General features: G+C 43.2%; 1 protein-coding gene across 4 annotated transcripts in view; it reads left to right on the top strand.

Moving 5' to 3' along the window:
- The window catches only part of LOC311105464 (huntingtin-interacting protein 1-like), a gene marked incomplete at its 5' end in the record, with an annotated part of 61,401 nt that overhangs the window by 15,707 nt on the left and 21,737 nt on the right, over positions 1–23,957 (top strand). For all 4 annotated transcript variants that reach the window (XM_084147628.1, XM_084147627.1, XM_084147625.1 and 1 more), the window contains 12 exons: positions 962–1,018; positions 18,144–18,224; positions 18,778–18,854; positions 19,207–19,268; positions 20,184–20,324; positions 20,617–20,674; positions 20,850–20,925; positions 21,439–21,588; positions 21,906–22,006; positions 22,295–22,367; positions 22,967–23,150; positions 23,502–23,590. In XM_084147628.1, coding sequence (XP_084003754.1) covers positions 962–1,018; positions 18,144–18,224; positions 18,778–18,854; positions 19,207–19,268; positions 20,184–20,324; positions 20,617–20,674; positions 20,850–20,925; positions 21,439–21,588; positions 21,906–22,006; positions 22,295–22,367; positions 22,967–23,150; positions 23,502–23,590 — 1,149 coding nt within the window. The remainder of the gene's footprint in view (positions 1–961; positions 1,019–18,143; positions 18,225–18,777; positions 18,855–19,206; positions 19,269–20,183; positions 20,325–20,616; positions 20,675–20,849; positions 20,926–21,438; positions 21,589–21,905; positions 22,007–22,294; positions 22,368–22,966; positions 23,151–23,501; positions 23,591–23,957) is intronic.

The raw sequence follows: 23,957 nt of genomic DNA, 5'->3' as shown, positions 1-23,957 counted from the left end.
AGGCATGCAATAGAAAACTTGTTATTGGACAAGACTCGTTAGTTCCTCCCTGTTTCACTCCGTTTTCTTTCGTTTGGTGCCTAATGAACACAACCCTGAACATACTGCACGCCAGGGACATGCCCATCTCTCCATAGACTTGTGCTCAAGAGGTCTGAAATGATACAATATTCCCTGTATATTACTCTGCTGGATTTGGTTTGAAGCTAAGCAGGGTAGGGCCAGGGTTGGTCCTTGAATGGGAGACCAGATCCTGCTGGAAGTAAAACTGAGATTCTGATGCTCTGTGATCACTAAGATCCCACAACACTTATCCCAAGACTAGGGGTGTTAACCCTGGTCGCCCTGTCTTAATTCCTAATCTGGCCCTCCTCATCCCGAGCTTCCAATTGGCTAATTTCAACTCCTCTCCCCTGCAACTCTTTCCCAGGTCACTGCTGTAAATGAGAATGTGTTTTCAGTTAATTTACCTGGTAAAATAAGGTTTAGGTCAACTAAATATAGGGGCGGTTTCCCGGAAACAGATTAAGTTTAATCCTGGACAAAAAAAACTGATTTTAAATGGAGATTCTCCATTGACCATGCTGTTTAGTCCAGGACTAGGCTTAATCTGTGTTCAAGAAACTGGCCCATAGGGAATATCATTTGAGATTTGCACTTAATTCAGAATACTCTACAGTGAGATGACAACCACCAGTTTAGCCACAGTAGCTACAACCTCCAAGGACTAGCATCATTTAAATGATCAGCATAGTGCTGTTCACACACCCCCATACACATTCATTCACTTCTGAGCACCCAGGCAATTGCCCACACACTGGCCTTCTTGAACACACCCACACAATGCATACAGTACAACTTCACGTGTAGTGCTCTCTCTGTTGTATCAGCAAGATTCTGAATGTTTGGCTTGTGGCTTCAGCCTTGTCTAAATTCTCTTTCTGTCTCTGTGTGTGTTCAGGTGATAAAGGACTCGATGAGGAACAAGGCTGACTTGAGTGACATGAGCAGAATGTGGGTAAGGATCAGAACACAGCACTGATGGTTGCCATTAGGGCCCTAAGGTTTTCCATCCAGACAAGGAAAAACTCTCAGCCCCAGTCATCATGTCTACCACTCTTAACCGGCAGGCTGGCATGGACACATTGGCTGCGTTGGAAATGGCACCCTATTCCCTATATAGTGCATTAAGTTTGACAAGAGCCCTATTGGCCCTGCTCAGAGGTAGTGCACTATATAGGGAAGGGCTGACTCCAGTCGACTGGTCAATTATTTGGTCGATAGGCTGTTGGTCGACCAACATTTTATTTAGTTGAGCAGTAGCAAATATGTATATATATATATATATAAACTCAGCAAAAAAAGAAACGTCCTCTCACTGTCAAATATGTATATACAGTTGAAGTCGGAAGTTTACATACACTTAGGTTGGAGTCATTAAAACTCGTTTTTCAACCACTCCACAAATTTCTTGTTAACAAACTATAGTTTTGGCAAGTTGGTTAGGACATCTACTTTGTGCATGACACAAGTAATTTTTCCAACAATTGTTTACAGACAGATTATTTCACTTATAATTCACTGTATCACAATTCCAGTGGGTCAGAAGTTTACATGCACTAAGTTGACTGTGCCTTTAAACAGCTTGGAAAATTCCAGAAAATGATGTCATGGCTTTAGAAGCTTCTGATAGGCTAATTGACATCATTTGAGTCAATTGGAGGTGTACCTGTGGTTGTATTTCAAGGCCTACCTTCAAACTCAGTGCCTCTTTCCTTGATATCATGGGAAGATCTAAAGAAATCAGACAAGACCTCAGAAAAAATTTGTAAACCTCCACAAGTCTGGTTCATCCTTGGGAGCAATTTCCAAATGCCTGAAGGTACCATGTTCATCTTTACAAACAATAGTACGCAAGTATAAACACCATGGGACCACGCAGCCGTCATACTGCTCAGGAAGGAGACACGTTCTGTCTCCTAGAGATGAACGTACTTTGGTGCGAAAAGTGCAAATCAATCCCATAACAACAGCAAAGGACCCTGGGAAGATGCTGGAGGAAACAGGTACAAAAGTATCTATATCCACAGTAAAACGAGTCCTATATCGACATAACCTGAAAGGCCGCTCAGCAAGGAAGAAGCCACTGCTCCAAAACTGCCATAAAAAAGCCAGACTACGGTTTGCAACTGCACATGGGGACAAAGATCGTACTTTTTGGAGAAATGTCCTCTGGTCTGATTAAACAAAAATAGAACTGTTTGGCCATAATGACCATCGTTATGTTTGGAGGAAAAAGGGGGTGGCTTGCAAGCCGAAGAACACCATCCCAACCGTGAAGCACGGGGATGGCAGCATCATGCTGTGGGGGTGCTTTGCTGCAGTAGGGACTGGTGCACTTCACAAAATAGATGGCATCATGATGAAGGAAAATTATGTGGATATATTGAAGCAACGTCTCAAGACATCAGTGAGGAAGTTAAAGCTTGGTCGCAAATGGGTATTCCAAATGGACAATGACCCCAAGCATACTTCCAAAGTTGTGGCAAAATGGCTTAAGGACAACAAAGTCAAGGTATTGGAGTGGCCATCACAAAGCCGTGACCTCAATCCTATAGAAAATTAGTGGGCAGAACTGAAAAAGCGTGTGCGAGCAAGGAGGCCTACAAACTTGACTCAGTTACACCAGCTCTGTCAGGAGGAATGGGCCAAAATTCACCCAACTTATTGTGGGAAGCTTGTGGAAGGCTACCCCAAATGTTTGACCCAAGTTAAACAATTTAAAGGCAATGCTACCAAATACTAATTGAGTGTATGTAAACTTCTGACCCACTGGGAATGTGATGAAAGAAATAAAAGCTGAAATAAATCATTCTCTACTATTATTCTGACATTTCACATTCTTAAAATAAAGTGGTGATCCTAACTGACCTAAAACAGGGAATTTTTACCTGGATTAAATGTCAGGAATTGTGAAAAACTGAGTTTAAATGTATTTGGCTAAGGTGTATGTAAACTTCCGACTTCAACTGTATAAACTCAGCAAAAAAAGAAACGTCCTCTCACTGTCAACTGCGTTTATTTTCAGCAAACTTAACATGTGTAAATATTTGTATGAACATAACAAGATTCAACAACTGAGACATAAACTGAACAAGTTCCACAGACATGTGACTAACAGAAATTGAGTAATGTGTCCCTGAACAAAGGGGGGGTCAAAATCAAATGTAACAGTCAGTATCTGGTGTGGCCACCAGCTGCATTAAGTACTGCAGTGCATCTCCTGCTCATGGACTGCACCAGATTTGCCAGTTCTTGCTGTGAGATGTTACCCCACTCTTCCACCAAGGCACCTGCAAGTTCCCAGACATTTCTGGGGGGAATGGCCCTAGCCCTCACCCTCCGATCCAACAGGTCCCAGACGTGCTCAATGGAATTGAGATCCGGGCTCTTCGCTGGCCATGGCAGAACACTGACATTCCTGTCTTGCAGGAAATCACGCACAGAACGAGCAGTATGACTGGTGGCATTGTCATGCTGGAGGGTCATGTCAGGATGAGCCTGCAGGAAGGGTACCACATGAGGGAGGAGGATGTCTTCCCTGTAACGCACAGCGTTGAGATTGCCTGCAATGACAACAAGCTCAGTCCAATGATGCTGTGACACACCGCCCCAGACCATGACGGACCCTCCACCTCCAAATCGATCCCGCTCCAGAGTACAGGCCTCGGTGTAACGCTCATTCCTTCAACGATAAACGCGAATCCGACCATCACCCCTGGTGAGACAAATCCGCGACTCGTCAGTGAAGAGCACTTTTTGCCAGTCCTGTGTGGTCCAGCGACGGTGGGTTTGTGCCCATAGGCGACGTTGTTGCCGGTGATGTCTGATGAGGACCTGCCTTACAACAGGCCTACAAGCCCTCAGTCCAGCCTCTCTCAGCCTATTGCGGACAGTCTGAGCACTGATGGAGGTATTGTGCGTTCCTGGTGTAACTCGGGCAGTTGTTGTTGCCATCCTGTACCTGTCCCACAGGTGTGATGTTTGGATGTACCGATCCTGTGCAGGTGTTGTTACATGTGGTCTGCCACTGTGAGGATGATCAGCTGTCCGTCCTGTCTCCCTGTAGCGCTGTCTTAGGCGTCTCACAGTACGGACATTGCAATTTATTGTCCTGGCCACATCTGCTGTCCTCATGCCTCCTTGCAGCATGCCTAAGGCACGATCACGCAGATGAGCAGGGACCCTGGGCATCTTTCTTTTGGTGTTTGTCAGAGTCAGTAGAAAGGCCTCTTTAGTGTCCTAAGTTTTCATAACTGTGACCTTAATTGCCTACCGTCTGTAAGCTGTTAGTGTCTAAACGACCGTTCCACAGGTGCATGTTCATGAATTGTTTATGGTTCATTGAACAAGCATGGGAAACAGTGTTTAAACCCTTTACCATGAAGATCTGTGAAGTTATTTGGATGTTCACTAATTATCTCACCGGTACCCCCCTGGTATATAGCCTCCCTACTGTTATTTTATTTTACTTCTGCTCTTTTTTTCTCAACACTTTTATGTTGTTGTTGTTGTTTTATTTTACTTTTTTATTAAAGAATAAATGCATCGTTGGTTAAGGGCTGTAAGTAAGCATTTCACGGTAATGTCTACACCTGTTGTATTCGGCGCATGTGGCAAATAAAATTTGATTTGAGTTTCTTTTTTTGGTGAGTTTATATGTAAATTATATACCCTACCAGTCAAAAGTTTGGACACACCTACTCATTCAAGGGTTTTTCTTTATTTTTACTATTTTTTACATTGTAGAATAATAGTGAAGGCATCAACACTATGAAATTGCACATGGAATCATGTAGTAACCAAAAAAGTGTTAAACAAATCAAATAGCCACCCTTTGCCTTGATGACAGCTTTGCACACTCTTGGCATTCTCTTAACCAGCTTCATGAGGTAGTCACCTGAATGCATTTCAATTAACAGGTGTACCTTCTTAAAAGTTAATTTGTGGAATTTCTTTCCTTCCTAATGCGTTTGAGCCAATCAGTTGTGTTGTGACAAGGTAGGGGGGGTATACAGAAGATAGCCCTATTTGGTAAAAGACCAAGTCCATATTATGGCAAGAACAGCTCAAATAAGCAAAGACAAATGACAGTCCATCATTACTTTAAGACATGAAGGTCAGTCAATCCGGAACATTTCAAGAACTTTTAACGTTCAAGTGCAGTCGCAAAAACCATCAAGCACTATGATGAAACTGTCTCTCATGAGGACCACCACAGGAATGGAAGACCCAGAGATACCTCTGCTGCAGAGGATAAGTTCATCAGAGTTACCAGCCTCAGAAATTGCAGCCCAAATAAATGCTTCACAGAGTTCAAGTAACAGACACATCTCAACATCAACTGTTCAGAGGGGACTGTGTGAATCAGGCCTTCGTGGTCGAATTGCTGCAAAGAAACCACTACTAAAGGACACCAATAATAAGAAGAGACCTGTGGAAATTGTATTGCTTCTTTAATCAGCACAACAGTTTTCAGCTAACATAATTGCAAAAGGGTTTTCTAATGATCAATTAGCCTTTCTAAAATGATAAACTTGGATTAGCAAACACAACGTGCCATTGGAACACAGGACTGATGGTTGCTGATAATGGGCCTCTGTACGCCTACGTAGATATTCCATTAAAAATCAGCAGTTTCCAGCTACAATAGCCATTTACAACATTAACAATGTCTACACTGTATTTCTGATCAATTTGATGTTATTTTAATGGACAAAAAAATTGCTTTTCTTTCGAAAACAAGGACATTTCTAAGTGACCCCAAACTTTTGAACGGTAGTGTATATCACCAGTAGTACATTTACCGTTAGTTCCTATAATTTCTACAATGTTTGTTTGGCTACGGTAACTTCTGTTAATGCATTCAATATATTATTATTCCAGTCTTTTATTGTTCTCATTGTCGGAGTGGACAGTTTGTTTGCAGAGTGCACAACCTATGTTACACTTATGAGGAACAAGTTTTGGTTTATTTAATTCTATTTACGAGATTTGTCAATTTAATCATTGTTTTTATAGTCCTTACTCAACATTGACAGGAGCACTACTGTCAATGTTCATTACGCATAGAAGTAGGCCTATAAGCTACCTGGCCTGCGCGCAAATGTAGGCATATAAATGTGCCCATTTGGGGATCTGATAGTATTTCTGATTGGCTTAATGCACCACCACTAATCAGCTGTGGAGCTTCTCAAAGTAATGTTTTCTTCACCTCAAACAGCAAGCAAATTAAGTCTGTTTTTACATCCATTGAGAATGAAAATATTTCCAGCTCTCTCCCTTTCGGTAACCACTCAGCGTGAAAGGGAAAAATGTCATGCTCTGATCCAGTGGAAATGTCATGAAATAGGCCTACCTGATTACTTCTTATCCCTTGCATAAATAGCCTACAGCTGTGTCTGTCCCAAGCTCTCTGGCAAAGGAAACTGAGGGCGCAGAATATTTTATACAATGCTGCAAGTTTGCTAGCAGGAGCTTGAGGCTGGACACAAGTAGGGCTGTGGCGGCAACAAAATGTTGTCAGCCGGTGATTGTCAAGCAAATAACTGTCGGTCTCACGGTAATTGACCGTTAATGAACATAAACACATTTAGCATCTCCTGGCTTCCACACATAGCCTACAAGCCACTGATGCGTTTTAAAAAGTCTAATAAATCCATGTAATATAGCCTACACCTTCACAATAAATCCATTATTTATTTTAGACTGGTCTGAAGAAGCATGATATGAAGAAAATGTAGTCTATTTCAGAAGAACAGAATAGCATACTCTGAGTTGTCCTTATGTTATGTCCTGATCTGGCTATGCCAAATGTCTGTGGGCTACACTAGTTCATTTAGCAGACAAGATTTGGCATTATTTTATAGTATGAAGAATACAATTGAACAAAGCTGAATAAAATAGAAAGGATATTTTCTCCAAACAATTTGAGAGAGTGTGCACATGCGGCTATTCTTTGTTGAGCGATTAACAAAGAAATAGGTACTCCTATATGCTTAATTTAGAGTTATTAATGTAACTATATGTTTAGATTTTTAATACATTGTAAGGCTGCATGATGTGACTCTAATGCTGATTTGAAAAAAGTCGCTTGAAAGGCATGAGCTCTGCTTTGTTTTTTTGCGCAGGCTTTACACAATTCATCAGTCTCTCATTCACAATTTCACAAGCACTAGCACTTGATAATGCCTCGAATTTCACGGCGGCATCCACTTTGTGTGGCCGTAATGCACCCTAACAAAATCCATGCCTTTTGCGGCCAGTGGCCGTTGTGCCCTTGACCCGGAGTCCTGCGTTGTGCCCTTCTCCCTGAGGGCTGTGCACTCCAAATCACCTCTCATCTCACTCACACAGCTCTCCATCATGTGATCGGGTATTTCTCACAGGTGAAGACAGACACATCGGGGACGCAACTGCGCGCTTCCTTATCCAATTCCAAGGTGCATATTGGAAGAGCTGTCCACATTTTGCTTTTCGTCAGCCAACAAGATGAGTAGTCCTAACGAACAGCAAAAGCACTAGCCTATGTCAATCTACTATCCCCCATAGTACAAAAGTTGACCTATTCTGTGCGAGAAATAAATATTCCAAACATAGTCTGGACAGTTGTGGGATGCGATAGATCCCAAATGAATACAACCACTAGCATCCCAAAACATTTTTTACGCAATGTGGCTGACGCAACAGATCAGAACGTTTAGCTTAAAATGTTGATAAACCATTAGGCTATTTCTTCACATTATAAGCGCAGCAAATCGCACATGGCAGTAGGCTATAAGCACAAATGTTCCATTAGCGGGAAAACACCATTATCAAAAGTGACCGCAAATGCGATTATGCATGTAATGCTTTTATTATAAAGGTGCATTTCTATGGTGAAAACATATCTTCCCCAAACTTGAAACTCACGCGCTGCTTATGGATGCCAGTTAGGCTCTACACCTCTTGTAAAGCGGATTAATGTGCTTTTTAGAAGTTATTTGGCCACTTTAGTTGTGATACAAACTTTATCAAAACATATAGGCCTATGGGCTAGGCTACATGAGGTGTGCGACTATGATTTAGAAAAAGTCGCAAAAAAATGCATCGTCTTTATGCTGGGCATCATTCAGTGATAGGCTAATATTGTCACCCATCAGACTATTCTTGATTTAATCTTGTCTTTACATATACTAAATAAATATGTGTGAAATTAGTTTTGATTTAGAAAGGTGCATGATAATGGTCCAATCTCGAAACACGGGCAGGGGAAAAAATACATGTCATCTATGCACTTAAATAGCGAATGGAGGACCGCTTTTCCCTTGGTTCATTTTCAATTTATTTAATTTTTTGTGTAATTCTTACACCCTTTTTCTCCCCAATTTCGTGATTACGATCTTGTCTCTTCGCTGCAACTCCCCAACGGGCTCGGGAGAGGCAAAGGTCGAATCATGTGTCCTCTGAAACATGACCCGCCAAACCACGCTTCTTAACACCCGCTCGCTTAACCCAGAAACCAGCCGCACCAAATGTGTCGGAGGAAACACTGTTCAACTGACGACCAAAGTCAGCCTGCAGGCGCCCGGCCCACCACAAGGAGTCGCTAGAGCGCGATGAGCCAAGTAAAGCCCCCCCTGCCAAACCCTCCCCTAACCCGGACGACACTGGGCTAATTATGCGCCGCCCTATGGGACTCCCGATCACGGCCTGTAATGACATAGCCTGGGATCGAACCCTAGGCTGTAGTGACGCTGCAACACTGTGATCCAGTGCCTTAGACCGCTGCGCCACTCGGGAGGCCCCTTGGTTCATTTTCATGGCAGCCAGGTAGGCTATACTCCTGTTGTAAAGAGAAGCAATGTGCTTAATATTAGGAAAGTTGAGAAATAAATACAGTGGGGAGAAGAAGTATTTGATACACTGCCGATTTTGCAGGTTTTCCTACTTACAAAGCATGTAGAGGTCTGTAATTTTTATCATAGGTACACTTCAACTGTGAGAGACGGAATCTAAAACAAAAATCCAGAAAATCACATTGTATGATTTTTAAGTAATTAATTAGCATTTTATTGCATGACATAAGTATTTGATACATCAGAAATGCAGAACTTAATATTTGGTACAGAAACCTTTGTTTGCAATTACAGAGATCATATGTTTCCTGTAGGTCTTGACCAGTTTTGCACACACTGCAGCAGGGATTTTGGCCCACTCCTCCATACAGACCTTCTCCAGATCCTTCAGGTTTCGGGGCTGTGGCTGGGCAATACGGACTTTCAGCTCCCTCCAAAGATTTTCTATTGGGTTCAGGTCTGGAGACTGGCTAGGCCACTCCAGGACCTTGAAATGCTTCTTACGGAGCCACTCCTTAGTTGCCCTGGCTGTGTGTTTCGGGTCGTTGTCATGCTGGAAGACCCAGCCACGACCCATCTTCAATGCTCTTACTGAGGGAAGGAGGTTGTTGGCCAAGATCTCGCGATACATGACCCCATCCATCCTCCCCTCAATATGGTGCAGTCGTCCTGTCCCTTTGCAGAAAAGCATCCCCAAAGAATGATGTTTCCACCTCCATGCTTCACGGATGGTGTTCTTGGGGTTGTACTCATCCTTCTTCTTCCTCCAAACACGGCGAGTGGAGTTTAGACCAAAAAGCTATATTTTTGTCTCATCAGACCACATGACCTTCTCCCATTCCTCCTCTGGATCATCCAGATGGTCATTGGCTTGAGCAGGGGGACCTTGCATGCGCTGTAGGATTTTAATCCATAATGGCGTAGTGTGTTACTAATGGTTTTCTTTGAGACTGTGGTCCCAGCTCTCTTCAGGTCATTGACCAGGTCCTGCTGTGTAGTTCTGGGCTGATCCCTCACCTTCCTCATGATCATTGATGCCCCACGAGGTGAGCTCTTGCATGGAGCCCCAGACCGAGGGTGATTGACCGTCATCTTGAACTTCTTCCATTTTCTAATAATTGCGCCAACAGTTGTTGCCTTCTCACCAAGCTGCTTGCCTATTGTCCTGTAGCCCATCCCAGCCTTGTGCAGGTCTACAATTTTATCACTGATGTCCTTACACAGCTCTCTGGTCTTGGCCATTGTGGAGAGGTTGGAGTCTGTTTGATTGAGTGTGTGGACAGGTCTCTTTTATACAGGTAACGAGTTCAAACAGGTGCAGTTAATACAGGTAATGAGTGGAGAACAGGAGGGCTTCTTAAAGAAAAACTAACAGGTCTGTGAGAGCCGGAATTCTTACTGGTTGGTAGGTGATCAAATACTTATGTCATGCAATAAAATGCAAATGAATTACTTAAAAATCATACAATGTGATTTTCTGGATTTTTGTTTTAGTTTCCGTCTCTCACAGTTGAAGTGTACCTATGATAAAAATTACAGACCTCTACATGCTTTGTAAGTAGGAAAACCTGCAAAATCGGCAGTGTATCAAATACTTGTTCTCCCCACTGTATAGTAGGCCTAGCCTATAGAAAGCAGATGGGATCCTCCTCTTTTTATTAGCGGCCATCACTCTGTTTTCTTGCGCAATTGCATAGCCTATAGAAATGTTGCGCAACATGAACTCATGGGCTCTCATGAAGTGTCTGATTTAGCTTTTCAATTACATTTGCATTGATGTCAGAGTGATCAGAGGTACAATAGAGTACCAGGCAGTTAGCAAGTTTGGTAGGCTACTAATGACCATCAGCAGCATCAGAGCTTGGAGAAGCCTAATTACCGTGACTAAACAGTCACGTGGAATTTGACTGCCTTCATGACTTGTGACCACCGGTGTGGCGGTAATACGGTCACCACAACAGCCCTAGACCCAAGTTGAAACAATGTTTCAAGTTCGTTGCAGACAGGCCACGCGTAGCCAATGTGATTCATAGGATATTTATTTTTATCAGGATGTTGGCTTGATGTAGGCTATTTTTACATAGTTGGCAATGGTAATAGAAGTTACTTTTTTAGGTTTGTATCATTTTCATTTAGATTTGGATATAATTTTTATTAACCACTTGACAATGATTTTGAGATTAAATGAAAATCTTCCACAAAAGTGTGCAAATGAAAACCATAACTGACACGCAGATCGGTAGAAATGGTAAGATAAATTGGAATTCCACATGAAAAAGGTTGCCGCCTCCTCGTGTAGCCTATTAATGGCAAATTCAGGAGACTAACGGCAGAACCTGCGAAAGCCAGCAGGAGCAGGAGGAGGATGGTTGTGTCAAGTTAAGGTTTCTTTCTTCTGGTTATCTTGATCTCTGGCTCCCTCTTGAGTCATTTGTGTCTTATTTAATCAAACAGTGCGCTTAAAGCATCAGACAAGCTCAATGCTTAAATACTTAACAAAATTAGAAATACAACATGTTGCAGTTCATATAAGGAAATCAGTCAATTTAAGTAAATTCATTAGGCTCTAATCTATGGATTTCACATGACTGGGCAGGGGCGCAGCCATGGGTGGGCCTGGGAGTTCATAGACCCACCCACTTGGGAGCCAGGCCCACCCACTGGGGAGCCAGGCCCAGCCAATCAGAATTAGTTTTTCCACACAAAAGGGCTTTATTATAGACAGAAATACTCCTCAGTTTCATCAGCTGACCAGGTGGCTGGTCACAGACGATCCCACAGGTGAAGAAGCCGGATGTGGAGGTCCTGGGCTGGCGTGGTTACACTTGGTCTGTGGTTGTGAGGCCGGTTCGACGTACTGCCAAATTCTCTAAAATGACTTTGGAGGTGGCTTATGGTAGAGAAATGAACATTCAATTCTCTGGCAACAGCTCTGGGGGACATTCCTGCAGTCAGCATGCCAATTGCGCGCTACCTCAACTTGAGACATCTGTGGTGTTGTGTGACAAAACTGTACATTTTAAAGTGGCCTGTTATTGTCCCCAGCACAAGGTGCACCTGTGTAATGATGCTGTTTAATCAGCTTCTTGATATGCCACACCTGTCAGGTGGATAGATTATCTTGGCAAACGAGAAATGTTCACTAACAGAGATGTAAACAAATTTGTGCACGTACGTCGTGTAAAGGATTGGACCAAGGTGCAGCGTGGTATGCGTCCATGTTCGTTTATTATATAAACACCGACAAAACAACAAAAGCAACGTAACGTGAAGTCCTAAAGGCTAAACATCAAACAAGCCAAACACACAGAAACAAGATCCCACAACTAAAGGTAGGCAAAATAAGTATGATCCCCAATCGGAGACAACGATCGACAGCTGCCTCTGATTGGGAACCACACCCGGCCAACATAGATATACAAAACATAGAATGTACACCCTGACCAAACCAACAAGAAACAACAGGTATTAAATGTCAGGGCGTGACAATTTGAGAGAAATAAGCTTTTTGTGCGTATGGAAAAATTCTGGGATCTTTTATTTCAGCTCATGAAACATGGGACGAACACTTTACATGTTGCATTTATATTTTTGTTCAGTATAGGTGATTTTATTAAAACACATAGGGTGTGTCTATATATGGAAAAATACAAGTTTAATAGACTACTTTCGGTTGACCAATATTTTTTTGGGTCGGGCACAGTCCTAATATAGGGAATATGGTGTGATTTAAGAACACGCATGTCATATATTGTACATTGACTGGGGGGTAAAATCATGATCACCCCCATGCCATCATTATTTCCCTTCAACACCATATCAGTGTGGTGTGTCCATGCTGGTCTGCTGTCAGTTAGTGTTGCCGTCGCCATCTGAGTGACCAACATTCTAATAGGTGACAGTCATACAGCAATGTGGTCCTGCTCAACCTGTGTCAGACTCAACAACACACGCTGTTGTTATGGTATCCTAATGGTGCTACTGTGTATAGACTATAGCTTTACTCTTTTTTTTTTGGAAACAAATGTTTCCATCCAGTTGAATGATTGATTTAGGACTGTTGATTTGACATACGTTAAATTTTTACATGAAATAACCACGTTTCAACAAAAGAGTTGCCTCTGGGTTGCAGCAGTACAGTGGAAAAGCCTAACCGTTTACTGCCCATGTATTCAGTGAGTAAGATGGGCGGGGGAGCAGTAGGGACTAATGCTGACTAGTAACCTTTTCCTGGAAGTACACTTAGTTGGGTCTCTTGGTATTTGCTGATGGTATAAAATATACTAGGACTCTGGGAGAGTGACCTTGATGACCAGTCAGTACTGCTTCCTTCCTGTTGTGACATCACACTGAGGGCTCAAGGAAAGGGAAGTGAGAAGAAGCAATTGACTTCATAGCTGGCTATTCACTTTGCCACACATACACACACACACACACACACACACATATATATATATATATACACACATACACACGCACACTAGTGATGTGTGGGGTGAGTCATAACCCGCAGTCCCCGTGGTTATATCTGCGGGTGGGCTGGTTTAGGGTCATGAAATATTGTGTGGATGAATAAAGAGAAAACAATACCTTAAAAAATCCCTAAATGTATAATTCTATATGCTACATTGAAGTTTTTCTTTAATTATTTTAGGCTATCTGGCATTAGTGCGTAAGCCTAAGCTTTAGGGCCTAACTGTACGTGCGCCATAGGCCTTCAAATAGGGAACTGCAGAATTAAGCATTACTTATAGTAAAATGATCAGTGGTGTAAAAAGTACTCAATTGTCATACTTGACTAAAAGTAAAGATACCTTAATAGAAAATGACTCAAGTGAAATTCACCCAATAAAATACTACTTGAGTAAAAGTCTAAAAGTATTTGCTTTTAAATATACTTAAGTATTAAAAGTAAATGGAATTGCTAAAATGTACTTAAGTATCAAAAGTAAAAGTATGAACCATTTCAAATTCCTTATTTTAAGCAAACCAGACAGCACACTTTTCCTTTTTTTCCTTTTTATTTACGGATAGTCACGGGCACACTCCAACACTCAGACATCATTTACAAATGAAACATTTGTGTTTAGTGTAAAAAGTACATTATTTTCTTTAGGAATTTAGTGAAGTAAAAGTAAAAGCCAAATACATTTAGCCAAATACATTTAAACTCAGTTTTTCACAATTCCTGACATTTAATCCTAGTAAAAATCCCTGTCTTAGGTCAGTTAGGATCACCATTTTATTTTAAGAATGTTAAATGTCAGAATAATAGTAGAGAGAATGATTTATTTCAGCTTTTATTTATTTCATCACATTCCCAGTGGGTCAGAAGTTTACATACACTCAATTAGTATTTGGTAGCATTACCTTTAAATTGTTTAACTTGGGTCAAACGTTTCGGGTAGCCTTCCACAACCTTCCCACAATAAATTGGGTGAATTTTGGCCCATTCCTCCTGACAGAGCTGGTGTAGTCAGATTTGTAGGCCTCCTTGCTGGCACACGCTTTTTCAGTTCTGCCCACAAATGTTCTATAGGATTGAGGTCAGGGCTTTGTGATGGCCACTCCAATACCTTGACTTTGTTGTCCTTAAGCCATTTTGCCACAACTTTGGAAGTATGCTTGCGGTCATTGTCCATTTGGAAGACCCATTTGTGACAAGCTTTAACTTCCTGACTGATATCTTGAGATGTTGCTTCAATATATCCACATCATTTTCCTTCATCATGATGCCATCTATTTTGTGAAGTGCACCAGTCCCTACTGCAGCAAAGCACCCCCACAGCATGATGCTGCCACCCCCGTGCTTCACGGTTGGGATGGTGTTCTTCGGCTTGCAAGCGACCCCCTTTTACCTCCAAACATAACAATGGTCATTATGGCCAAACAGTTCTATTTTAGTTTCATCAGACCAGAGGACAATTCTCCAAAAAGTACGATCTTTGTCCCCATGTGCAGTTGCAAACCGTAGTCTGGCTTTTTTATGGCGGTTTTGGAGCAGTGGCTTCTTCCTTGCTGAGCGGCCTTTCAGGTTATGTCGATATAGGACTCGTTTTACTGTGGATATAGATACTTTTGTACCTGTTTCCTCCAGCATCTTCCAAAGGTCCTTTGCTGTTGTTCTGGGATGGATTTGCACTTTTCGCACCAAAGTACATTCATCTCTAGGAGACAGAACGTGTCTCCTTCCTGAGCGGTATGACGGCTGCATGGTCCCATGTTGTTTATACTTGCGTACTATTGTTTGTACAGATGAACGTGGTACCTTCAGGCGTTTGGAAATTGCTCACAAGGATGAACCAGACTTGTGGAGGTCTACAATTTTTTTTCTGAGGTCTTGGCTGATTTCTTTTGATTTTCCCATGATGTCAAGCAAAGAGACACTGAGTTTGAAGGTAGGCCTTGAAATACATCCACAGGTACACCTCCAATTGACTCAAATGATGTCAATTAGCCTATCAGAAGCTTCTAAAGCCATGACATCATTTTCTGGAATTTTCCAAGCTGTTTAAAGGCACAGTCAACTTAGTGTATGTAAACTTCTCACCCACTGGAATTGTGATACAGTGAATTATAAGTGAAATAATCTGTCTGTAAACAATTGTTGGAAAAATTACTTGTGTCATGCACAAAGTAGATGTCATAACCAACTTGCCAAAACTATAGTTTGTGAACAAGAAATGTGTGGAGTGGTTGAAAAACTGGTTTTAATGACTCCAACCTAAGTGTATGTAAACTTCTGACTTCAACTGTAAGTACTTTACACCACTGAAAATGATACACCAATTGTAGGCAAAACTTTTACTCAGGAACAAGATGTAGTTCTCTCAGCATCTTGAGAGAATGTGAATGTGCATTTAGCACCTCTACAGACGGTGTATATCTTTTATATAAAGTTGTATATAGTATATGTATATAATGTACACTACCAGTCAAAAGTTTGGACACACCTACTCATTCAAGGGTTTTTCTTTATTTTTACTATTTTTTACATTATAGAATAATAGTTAAGACATCAAAACTATGAAATAACACAGATGGAAAAAATGTTAAACAAATCAAAATATATTTTATATTTGAGATGCTTCAAATAGCCACCCTTTGCCTTGATGACAGCTTTGCACACTCTTGGCATTCTCTTAACCAGCTTCATGAGGTAGTCACCTGAATGCATTTCAATTAACAGGTGTGCCTTCTTAAAAGTTAATTTGTGGAATTTCTTTCCTTAATGCGTTTGAGCCAATCAGTTGTGTTGTGACAAGGTAGATGTGGTATACAGAAGATAGCACAATTTGGTAAAAGACCAAGTCCATATTATGGAAAGAACAGCTCAAAAAGCAAAGAGAAACGACAGTCCATCATTACTTTAAGACATGAAGGTCAGTCAATACGGAAAATGTCAAGAACTTTGAAAGTTTCTTCAAGTGCAGTCGCAAAAACCATCAAGCGCTATGATGAAACTGTCTCTCATGAGGACCTCCAAAGGGATGGAAGACCCAGAGTTACCTCTGCTGCAGAGGAGAAGTTCATTAGAGTTACCAGCCTCAGAAATTGTAGCCCAAATAAATGCTTCACTGAGTTCAAGTCACAGACACATCTCAACATCAACTGTTCAGAGGAGACTGTGTGAATCAGGCCTTCATGGTCGAATTGCTGCAAAGAATCCACTACTAAAGGACACCAATAATAAGAAGAGACCTGTTTGGGCCAAGAAACACAAGAAATGGACATTAGACCAGTGGAAATTTGTCCTTTGGTCTGGAGTCCAAATTTTGAGATTTTTGGTTCCAACCGCCGTGTCTTTGTGAGACGCGGTGTGGGTGAACGTATGATCTCCGCATGCATAGTTCCCACCGTAAAGCATGGAGGACGTGTGTGTTATGATGTGGAGGTGCCTTGCTGGTGACACTCTGTGATTTATTTAGAATTCAAGGCACACTTAACCAGCATGGCTACCACAGCATTCTGCAGCGATACGCCATCCCATCAGGTTTGGGCTTAGTGGGACTATCATTTGTTTTTCAACAGGACAATGACCCAACACACCTCCAGGCTGTGTAAGGGCTATTTGACCAACAATCCCTCGACCTCAACCCAATTGAGATGGTTTGGGATGAGTGGACGGCAGAGTGAAGGAAAAGCAGCCAACAAATGCTCAGCATAAGTGGGAACTCCTTCAAGACTGTTGTAAAAGCATTCCAGGTGAAGCTGGTTGAAATAATGCCAAGAGTGTGCAAAGCTGTCATCAAGGCAAAGGGTGGCTATTTGAAGAATCTCAAATATAAAACATATTTTGATTTGTTTAACACTTCTTTTGTTTACTACATGATTCCGTATGTGTTATTTCATAGTTTTGATGTCTTCACTATTATTCTACAATGTAGAAAATAGTAAAAATAAAGACAAATCCTTGAATGAGTAGGTGTGTCCAAACTTTTGACTGGTACTGTACGTAAACTTTGTTTAAAATCCGTTGTCTGTATTCTGTCTCTAAATGTTGTCTTTCACTAGCAGCACCATATCGCCAAGTAAAATTCTGAGTATGTGTAAATGTACTTGGCAAATAAAGGTGATTCTGATCAGCATCATAAAAGCTGATTTAGTATTTCAACCACATAAAATATGCGTGAAAGGAGCAGAGATGACAGAGAGAACTTTACCGATGTCAACTAGATTCAAACATTCATTCTATCGATTTATGACATTATTCTGGTGACCAAGAGTTTAATTAGTATTCTGGGGCAACATATAATGACAGAAGAGAAGCTGCATGTATCAAATTATAGATTATAAAAATTATAAGCAGGAACAATGCTAAATCAGGCAAAAAAGATCATGCACCCCCTGTCAAAAATGCTTTTCACTATCTCTTACTGTAGCCTACAGCGCATTTTCTATATTAGCAGGTTAGGGTCGGGTGTGGGCCACAGATTTTCACTTTGTCACATATAGTCGGGCGGTTGCGGATGGGTTAGCAATCGCAGGTGAACAACAAGTTGACCCGCGCACCACTAAAACACACACACACACACACAAACATACACACCATGCACACACACACATAGGCCTGCACTCCTACAGTGCAAGACTTTGCAGAAGCAGATCAATTTGATTTAATGAGAAAATTCCTTCTGTAACAGCGACTCCTTTGGAAATCTCCCAAGCCCCTGGAATATCTGTTTGATCTGGTCTCTCTCTAAGGCATCTCACTCCATCTGTTCCCCTTTTCCCCTCTGCCCTCAGGGTCACCTAAGTGAAGGCTATGGGAAGTTGTGCAGCATCTACCTCAAACTGCTTATCACCAAGATGGAGTTCCACGTCAAAGTGAGTAGTGCCCCAGCCTGTATGAACGACAGGCAGACCAGTCTCCCTTCTCTCTCTCTCTCTCTCTCTCTCTCTCTCTCTCTCGCTCTCTCATTTATTTATTTATTTATTTATTTATTTATTTATTTATTTATATGTATATATATATATATATATATACCCTTCTCTAGGGATATTCCTCACACAGACACACTTCTCTAAAAGTAATGGCCTTTTAGGAATCAGTAGCTCATAGACAGCTAAGCTCAGTGAAATACTGCAGGCAGCAGACTTGGTGTTGCTCTGGGGGTTTTAGTCATTGTTCCTGGAGATGCCTACTGAAGTGGAAAAACCGAGGGTAAATCTCAATTGTATTTCCTTGATTCCTCACATCCTCTCTCCTAATCTCCTTCTCAAAGCACATTGGAGCAGAATATCTGAGGTTCCTCCCCTCGAATCTTCTCCTCCGATGCGTTTTGAGAAGGAGGCAAGGAGAGATGAGACGAGGGATCAAGGAAATACAATTGAGATTCAGCCCCAGTTCTGATATGACAAGTTCTTCTCTCTCCCCCAGAATCCCCGTTTCCCCGGCAACCTTCAGATGTCAAACAGGCAGCTTGACGAAGCGGGAGAGAACGACGTCAACAATTTGTGAGTGTCACTTGCTATTGTTGTTCTCACCAAACCACAGAGGGCTGGATCTATAGCGATACATATTCTAATATAGCCCCAATGTTCCCTTTGATTATGATTACAAGTGTTGAAAATGACAAGTAAATGCAGAATGTTTTTGTTATTGCCTTCTATTAGATCATCTCTATAGACTCTATATAGAGCATATGACTCTTGTTATATGTATACAAACCAACTCCGGTTCATTGCTACATGGGTCTTACAGCCTCTGTATGTGTGATGTGTAGGCTACTCCTCCACTTTGTACATGCTGTGAACCCTCCAATCCAACTCCTCTGTGTGTGTGGGTGGGTGTGTCCTCTCACTACAGCTTCCAGTTGACAGTGGAGATGTTCGACTACCTGGAGTGTGAGCTCAACCTCTTCCTGGGTGGTAAGCTATTCCTGTCTCTCTCTCTCCATCTCTCCTCTGCAACCGCGCTTATCTAAAGATGTTGTGACATAACATGGCCCTTAGCTTTTATATGTCAGGGTCATGTTCATCCGTGCATGCAATGGAAAATGTTTTGCAACGGAAAACAAAAATGTGCGTTTCTTATTGGACAAGTCCAGGTAGTGCCTTTCTGTTTTTGTCCATTCTCTTCCATTTGGTGCCTAATGAACATGACCCTGGTTTTGGCTTCATAGGCTACGTCCCAATATCCACACTAGCATACCACATAGAATGTGTGCCCAATACATTGCTTCATTGGAAGTAGTATACTAGTATGGACATTAAAACAGAGCTATGCAGTACTCTCCTGTCTCCCTGCCACTATAAGCTCTTCACAAAGTAAAACACATATTCCATCTTCCATCCATCTCAACATGATTGCCCTTCTTCCTCCATTTGAACACTCAGTAGGACTCATTTCTATCCTGTCTCCTCCTCCTCTCATCCATCTCACACACACTCACACACACACACACACCCTTTGCCTCTCATCAGGAGAGATGTTTTGCAGGCTAAAGCATCACGTCACCCAGGAGCTGAGAGGCCTCACTGTGTGTGTGTGTGTGTGTCTGGGTTTGGCTGCACAGGAAACCACACCTCTGTGTGGAGGAAACAACTGGGTCTGTAGGGACTGGCATCAGAGCGGGAGGGAGTGCAAAGGCGATAGAGGGACTGAAAGAGAGCTGTAATGAGAGTGGAAGAAAGCGAGACACTGTTGGAGTACATACTCATTAGTTGATTCAGTCTAGAACAGCTTTTCCTAACCACCTGCGTGCACAACCACGCGCACACACACACATGCCTTTTTTTATGTGTGTGATGATCACTGATATGTTTGTGTGTCCTCCCTTGCAGTGTTCAGCTCCCTGGACATGTCACGGTCTGTGTCGGTGACGGCGGCAGGCCAGTGTCGCCTGGCTCCCCTGATCCAGGTCATCCTGGACAGCAGCCACCTGTACGACTACACCGTCAAGCTGCTCTTCAAGCTGCACTCCTGTGAGTCAACACATGCCCCCTGCTGGACAAATAGCAGAGTGACAGCCTGAATACCTCATACTTGACTACTAATCTAGGGCCAACAATATTTCCTGTGACCTTCCCAGAAAAACGGTGGCTATTCCAAGGGCACGTAATTCACATAATTTTCCTGGTCATATCATAGGGTTAGGAAATGCCTAATACCTTAGTATACACACACACACACTGTAGTACAAACACATTCTCAGTAGTTTCACATGCACACACACACACATTCCAAAACTCTGATCTGTTTGTCTGTCTGTTGCAGGCCTTCCTGCTGACACACTCCAGGGCCACAGAGACCGCTTCCAGGAGCAGTTCAAGAAGTGAGTTCACACACAAGTCATGGGTGGCGTCCCAAATGACACCCTATTCCCTATATAGTGCACTAGTTTTGACCAGGGCCCATAGTGCTTTATTGCCTGACCTAACTAACTCCAGTGCTGAAGGTGTGATTATGAAGGTGAAGTGTTTCATCTGTGTGCTTGTTGTCTCTGCTAGGCTGAAGAGTCTGTTCTACCGCTCCAGTAACCTGCAGTACTTCAAGAGGCTCATTCAGATCCCACAGTTGCCTGAGGTAAGGCCTGGAGTCCTCCTGAACTAGCCTGCAGATTAGACAGGATCTCTGCTGCCTAATCACGTAGTCTCCCATTTTTCTCTGTTGCCCTTGCTTGGTTAAGTGCTATACAAATACAATTGGATTAATTGTGCTGTCACCATCGTTCATAGACGGGACGGACCAAGACGCAGCGTGAAATGCATCCATGTTTATTGAACTGAATAAACATACAAAAACAACGAAACGTGACGTCGGAAGGCTAACACTAACAAGCCACACTAACCGAACACAAACAAAAACCCACAACACAGGCAGGAAAACTGGCTGCCTAAGTATGATCCCCAATCAGAGACAACGAGCGACAGCTGCCTCTGATTGGGAACCACACCCGGCCAAACATAGAAATACAAACATAGATTATTCACACCCTGACCAAACTAGCTAGAGTTATATAGGCCAGGGCGTGACGTGCTCTGTCTCGTGTGTGTCTCTCTCTCTCTCTCTCTCTCTCTCTCTTTCTCTCTCTCTCAGAACCCACCTAACTTCCTGCGGGCGTCGGCGTTGTCAGAGCACATCAGTCCCGTGGTAGTCATCCCGGCTGAGTCATCCTCCCCCGAGACGGAACACATGGTGGACCTGGTGACAGAGGACCTGGTGGACACCGACATCCCCGTCCAGCCGGTAGCCCATCTGAACATGTCCCATTACTGCTTTTTTACAGGGCGCTGTTTGTAACATGCCATATTGTGTGTGAAAGATAAATTTTGTGCACTAGCTGACTCACACTTATCCCATTCCTGTGGTACGGAATGAATTTTTTCCACAAAATATGGCATGTTACAAACGGTGCCCCTTCTGTGCTCTGTCTTAGTTGTATTGTATCTGTGTCTACTCTCCTTTGTCTGTCAACTGAACCTAATGAAACCCAAAGCTTATAGAACTACTGACTGACTGGCAGGCTGACTGTCTCTCTGTCTTGCTGTGTTGGTTCCGACTAGGCTGCTGTGGTAGAGCCCAGGTTCGACGACCTCTTTGGCACGTCCGCCGCCACCGACCCCTTCAATTTCAACAGTCAGAACGGGATGCGCAAGGACGACAAGTAAAACACCAGAAGCAAACTGCTACACTCTGTATGATTTGTAGGATATCCTTGGTCTGTATAGATTGGTCTGACTTGTGTGACAAACTGACCTCCAATAGAGGTATGTGGAGGCATTGAAAGCCCTGCAGCTGAGGTATGGCCTGGGTACACCGTACCAAAACTTTTTGCAATGGAAAATACGCTTTTATCATTGGCCACGTCCAGGTAGTCCTTTCCCTGTTTCGGCCCGTTTTCTTCCGTTTGGTGCCTAATGAACACGACCTTGTCCTGTCCTGTTTCCATTAGGGACCGCCTGATCGAGCAGCTGACACGGGAGATCCAGGCCCTCAGGGAGGAACTGGAGTCCTTCAGATTGGAGGTGAGAAGAGGGGAGGAGGTTTAATGAGTCACTTGAGCCACTGCAGAGGCAATTTTCCATAATGCCTAAACTTCTGAGGGAGTGTGTGTGATGAATGGAGTCAGGCGCAGGAGGGTAATCACCGAATACAGAGTTTATTCCTTCGTTGACACATAACTGCGCTCAAATAGCGATCAACGAAACAGGCACAGGGGAAACAAACATCCCTGGCAATTACACTGTAACGTAATCCAATAATACATACGCACAGGGGGAAAATCTACCCTGGCAACAATATGATATGAGTAGCTCCACCGAGCTATACTACTCTCACAATTAACAATCACAAGGACAAGGGGGCGGAGGGAACACTTATACACAGACTAATTAGGGGATAGGAACCAGGTGTGTGTGATTGACAAGACGAGACAATTGTGATGATGATTGGGGCGGCAGTGGTTAGTAAGCCGGTGACGACGAACGCCGAAGCCTGCCCGAACAAGGAGGGGAGGCAGCCTCGGCCGAAGTCGTGACAGTGTGTTTACACATTGTTGAACCATAACACTCTCTCCCTCCTCTCTCTCTTTCCATCTCTCTCTCGCTCTGCCTCTCTCTCTCAGAGTGGGCGTCTGTGCCAGGCGCTGCGCGGGCGTGTCAATGAGCTGGAGGCGGAGCTAGCAGAGCAGAGCCACCTGAGGATGCAGGCGTTGGGAGAGAGCGAGTTCCTGAGGGCGGAGCTTGACGACCTGCGCCGGGTCAAAGAGGACACGGAGAAAGAGCAGCGAAGCCTCACCGAGATCGAGAGTGAGTCCAGAGACAGCCCGGGCACATCTGCACAGCTCCGCCTTCTAGCAGTTAGCCACTACCATCCGACACTCCAGTACCCATCTATACATGTGTTTTGTTAGTAAACGTGTGTTAGAATGGTGGGACTGGGATTCGATCCCATGCAGACACAAGCATCATGTGTAGAAGCTGGCAGTGCTAATTACTTGACCAATCCCAAGCCACAATATTTACATGAGTCACTCAAATGTCTTCAACTGATATCAATGCCTACACGAACGTTTGAATTATGTGTGCATATCTCAAGTCAGGATTCAGCCCTCTGTAACTGTTCTGATAGTAACAGCGCTGTCTGTCCGTGTCTCTCAGGGAAAGCGGTGGCCAACGAGCAGCGCTACACCAAGCTGAAGGAGAAGTACACAGAGCTGGTGCAGAGTCACGCTGACCTGCTGAGGAAGGTAGGCCCATCCAGACCCCTTATGATGGAAGAACCTCAGACTCATGGTGCAGGCTAACTCCGACCCCTCTCAGCCAGTCCCATTTTGCTCCCTTTCCCTTGGCCCAAACCCTTCCATGTTTGCAGATCTGAAGGGTCTGGATGAGTATGAACAGTGTAGTGGTAGAGCTTTCACCATATTGCTTCCACCTTACAGATCAGCAAACATCAGAGGGTTTGGGCCAATGGAGGGGGGAGGAGTAGGGTGCGAACAGGGACCCCCTATCCATTCTGTACTACAACATTTCTTTAGAGAAAACACTTCTAGCAGCAATGCTCACACGTTTCCTCCACGTTTCTTGTTTGTAATTCTAAAAGCTCTTCCCCTA

This window comes from Coregonus lavaretus (genome assembly GCF_964263955.1).
Source record: "Coregonus lavaretus genome assembly, chromosome: 30".
Lineage (NCBI taxonomy): Eukaryota > Metazoa > Chordata > Actinopteri > Salmoniformes > Salmonidae > Coregonus > Coregonus lavaretus.
This window is presented reverse-complemented; position numbering and strand designations above follow the sequence as displayed.